General features: G+C 47.6%; 1 protein-coding gene across 1 annotated transcript; it reads right to left on the reverse strand.

The window, feature by feature from the left end:
- Positions 1-256: 256 nt before the first annotated feature.
- On the reverse strand, positions 257-4036 carry LOC103775591 (keratin, type II cytoskeletal 73-like; the record flags this gene model as incomplete). Its single annotated transcript, XM_008943053.1, has 8 exons — positions 257-293; positions 415-635; positions 1342-1467; positions 1868-2032; positions 2352-2447; positions 2761-2821; positions 3015-3226; positions 3880-4036. Coding segments are annotated over 8 exons (1075 nt in total), but the record flags the coding sequence as incomplete, so codon positions are not given.
- Between the last annotated feature and the right edge of the window lie 252 nt (positions 4037-4288).

A 4288-nucleotide genomic window follows, 5' to 3' on the forward strand; every position in this document is an offset into this window, starting at 1 on the left:
CTGTGACAGGTGGAAATGTCTTCAGGTAGGGATGCTCTACCAGCACTACAGGAGGATTTGCATCTTCCAGACTGTCTACTAGATCCATATTCCAGGTCAGCTTTGCAGCCAGAGATGGTGTTGCAAGGAGTGGTGATCACTGTTGTGAGAAAACACGAGTTTCCCTGAATCACTCATGGGGAAGACGCAGCATTCCTCCTCCCCCAGCCACCAGAGAGAGGTTGTTTAATGTTGTAAGGAAAACAGAAAACTGAGCCTACTTACACACTGTCACAGGGCTCCCAAGGCGTATCCTGAAGAAGAAGAAGGTCACAAGGTTATCCATCACATAACTATCATTTCTAGCATTTTCCAGCCTCCTTGTCTTTGCTGAAGGACCGAACACTGCCCACACATGGTTGCAGTGGCACCCACCTGCTCTCTTCACCCTCCAGGAGAGACTTATATGTTGCAATCTCAATGTCCAGGGCCAGCTTGACGTTCAGCAGCTCCTGGTAATCCCGCAGCATGCAAGCCAGCTCATCCTTGGCCTTCTGGAGGGCGTTCTGCAGCTCGACGTGCTTCTCCCGGGCATCTTTGAGGGCACAATCCCCACGCTGCTCAGTATCACGAAGTGAAGTTTGCAGACAGGACACCTGTCAGGAGACACACAAGAAGTCTCTGCTTTCCCTGCCCTCCTTCTTGCCATATTCACCTTTGAAAGAGAAATTGTCTCTTCTTCCGAGAGCCCCAGGCTGGGAAATATTGAGAATATTGGGAAATATCGAGGTCATTTTTAGAGAAGCCAATTGTTTCCAAAATCAAAATATCAGTTCTGAAATACTACAGAAGTGATGGATGTGTCCCTGTACTGCCAGAAGTCTTGTTTCAAGGAAACCAATACTTTGTTCTAATTAGAACTAATAATTAAGGTTTTCCATTTCTTCCCGTTATAAAATATATAATGAATTAGACGGCCTGAAAATTATACCAGTTTCTATGGGTGCTGAATTAGTGGTGAGTCAGAATTCTACTCCACTTATTGGATGCTTTGAACCTGTCTCAGAAGCATTGTCTCCTGCCAGAATTCTTGCTGGAGCAATTTTAACAATTTTTCAAGCGGCTGTAGTTAATCCAACAACCTAATTTGGTGCAATTAGTTCTTCGCAATAATCAGAATTAAAATAGGCTAGCAGATAATCCTTCTTCCATGCTCAGCACTGGTAAGGTCTTCTCCAGACAAATAGAACCGGTGTGAGGGAATGCTCTTTGATAAAGATGAAAGAAATATCACGGAGATGTAGAAAACACGACTTGGGATCTCACACCTTGGATCCAGTGAGGAAATTTGACCCATCCTACCTGATTCTTCACATTTTCAGAGTCATGCTGCATTCTCTGGATCACAGAACTCAGTTCTTCAATCTCTTGCTGGTGAGACTTCAGTTCATTGCAATCTCCTCCCTTGGCCTCCTCAGGCTCTTGGAACTGCTAGCACGAAAAGAGAGAGCTGGCAATTAATACTGGGAGTGCCCGGGATACGGGAGCCTTACCTCTGTTCCCAGGGTGAGTTACACGAGGTTTAGAAAAGTCCTCATGACCTTGGAGCTCCTGGGGCTTTCAGTAGCTAATGAAGCTTTCCTGAAGTGGCTTTCACTGCTCAACTCACCTACAGCCCCCCCATTCCCAGCACGACTGAGTCCTGTCCCATTGCACCGTGTCTGTTCTGGAGATGTTCTCCTGACTGGGAGACTCACAGAGTTTAGCAGAAGGGAAAATTAGGTCCAGAAGTTGCAGAGTGAGGACAGAAAGGAAAAAATCACCACTTTTGCATTACTGCTATTGCACAGGGAGAGGATTAAGGATGTCACTGGGTGCCACAACTTACCCTGGTTCTGTACAACACATCCAGCTCTGCTTTGCTTTTCTGAGCTACGTCCTCGTACCAGCACTCGACGCTCCTGAGGATGCCCTCCATGTCCAGGCATCGGCTGTTGTCCATTGTCACAATGACAGAGGTATCACAGGGACTTCTCTCCAGCTCAGCAACCTCCTAGGAGCCATGTGAAGTGGCAGTAAGCTGTCACTATGTCTCTGTCCCTGGATTTCTTTATTTCAAACTCCAGTGGAAGTAACACCACCACTGAGAGCTTGTCCTGAGCTACAACCCGGGAGCTGAGACTACACTGGGTCATGCATGCAGCATGAGGGTTTGGGGCTTTCTTTGAGATCTCAAAGTCTTCTTTTGGGATTCCCATTGTCTCCCAAAGAGAGACAGATGGATGGTTTAATCAGGCTTAAGTCAATGTAGACAAGGAGCAGCTGGTAGGATGAGCAGACATCAAGCAAGACTGGGACAGGAGCATCCATACCTGAGCAGAAATACATCTCAGGAACTCTATCTCCTTCTTTAGGTTTTCCACCTTTGCTTCCAGCTCTGTCTTGGCCAGATAGGCACAGTCCACATCCTGAAACAGTTTCCATTTAGAAGTCAAAATGGTGCCTACACAGAGACCTAAGGCAATTTCATAACATTCCCAAAAGAATGTGTAATATTGCTGAGTTCTTGCCTGAAGAACATCATGATTTGGGAATTGGGACCAGCTTAAGTGCAGAGGTTTAATGCTCTCTGGCAATACCCTGTGACAGGTTTTCCTGTACCCATACTTGACCAATGACTTTTAACGTGCTCAAGACCTGAGCCTTGCCTTGCAAGGAGCAGATCAGAGGCAAGTCCTTGGATCTCCACATCCAGCCCTCCCATTCACACCAGTTCTTTACCTTCTCCAGCAACACAAACTCGTTCTCGGCAGTTGTGCGTCTGTTCGCTTCCTGCTCGTATCTGCCGGGGAAAGGAGAGGCTGGTTACTGGGCCTTTCTGGAGACCTTGTTTGTCAGGATATTTAGGGGTGAGGGTCCTTTTGGATCTCAGGTTGTAGGACCTCAGAGGGAAGTCTATTGATACAGTCAAAAATAAAAGTCCCATTAGACAATATTTGATCCCACTGCCCTGGGGATGGTTTCTGCTCACTGACCTGCGCCTGAACTCTTCAGCGAGCCTCTCCACGCCCTGCAGCTCAGGCTCCATCTGCCCCTTCTCCCACTGCAGGGAGTCCAGCTGCCTCCTCAGGCTGCAAATGAAGTTGCTGAAGACATGCTTGATGTTCTTCTGCGATGGCAGGACCTGCTTTTGGAGTAGGTCCCACTTGATGGTTAACAGCCTGTTCTGCTGCTCCAGGTGCTGTACCTGCATCCAGAAAGCAAAATCACCTTCTTCAGGCACACGCCTAGATGCACCCTATGAGGACCAGGTGAATGTGGGGTGAACAAGGCATCTTCCCTTCTGAATCAGCGTCCCATTGGTTTGTTGTGGTTTGAAGGGGATGAGGGGACAAAAGGGGGGCACTGCGATCTGCATAACCCTATAATCCAAGGGCAAATTGGGCATATTGCTGTCCCACTGTCCAACAAAACCCTCGACAGCACAGCCTTTGTGGCAGCTACAGAAACCATGGAATATTTAGAGAAATCTGCATATTCATAGGTTAATAGTTCAAACCATCATTTATCAGTAGGAGACAAAGCAACTTTACAAGGTCTAGCTGCACAGAGAGAAGTCAACAGTGAAGATGCTCAGTGAGATACCTTGGAGGAACAGCTCCCTTCCACTGGTAATGGTAAGAACAGATGCAGCTTATCAAACATGCACACAAACCAGATTAAAATATCATCATCAGTTAGATCCTCACTTGTCACTCGTGGTGTTGGAGTCATGAATGCTAAAACCAGCACAAGGCTCGTGTAACAGGATGACAGGAAAGGCATCAATGACCTGAGCACAAAAAGGTTCCCTTCACGCTCAAACCTCATCATTCCTTTAAGTCTTGTCTCAGCTCTCACCTTGTCAATCAAAGAGGCAAACTGGTTATTGAGGTTCTTCATCTGCTCTGCCTCCTGCTTTCGGATGTGCTGGATTTCAGGGTCAATCTTCACATCAAGAGGTTTCAGCAAGTTCTCGTTGACATGCACAACATGAATCCCATCACTGTTGCAGCTCCTGCCATGGAAACCTAGCCTGTGACTTCCACCTTCACTGTTGGCAGGGGTGTCCCTGCACCCCCGGTCTCCACAGACCCCCTGCTCAAGTCTTCGGCCAGAGGAAATCCATTTACACCCATCTGTGTTTTGGAGGCTCTGGCTGCTGTGGCTCCAGGCTCCACAACCTCCTCCTGCAGCAGAGGGGAAAGCGCCACTTTGGCAGCGACTTAAGCCACCCACAGCAGAAGATGATGAGAAGAACTTTCTTTGA

Source organism: Merops nubicus, unplaced genomic scaffold (assembly GCF_000691845.1).
Source record: "Merops nubicus isolate BGI_N331 unplaced genomic scaffold, ASM69184v1 scaffold18286, whole genome shotgun sequence".
NCBI lineage: Eukaryota > Metazoa > Chordata > Aves > Coraciiformes > Meropidae > Merops > Merops nubicus.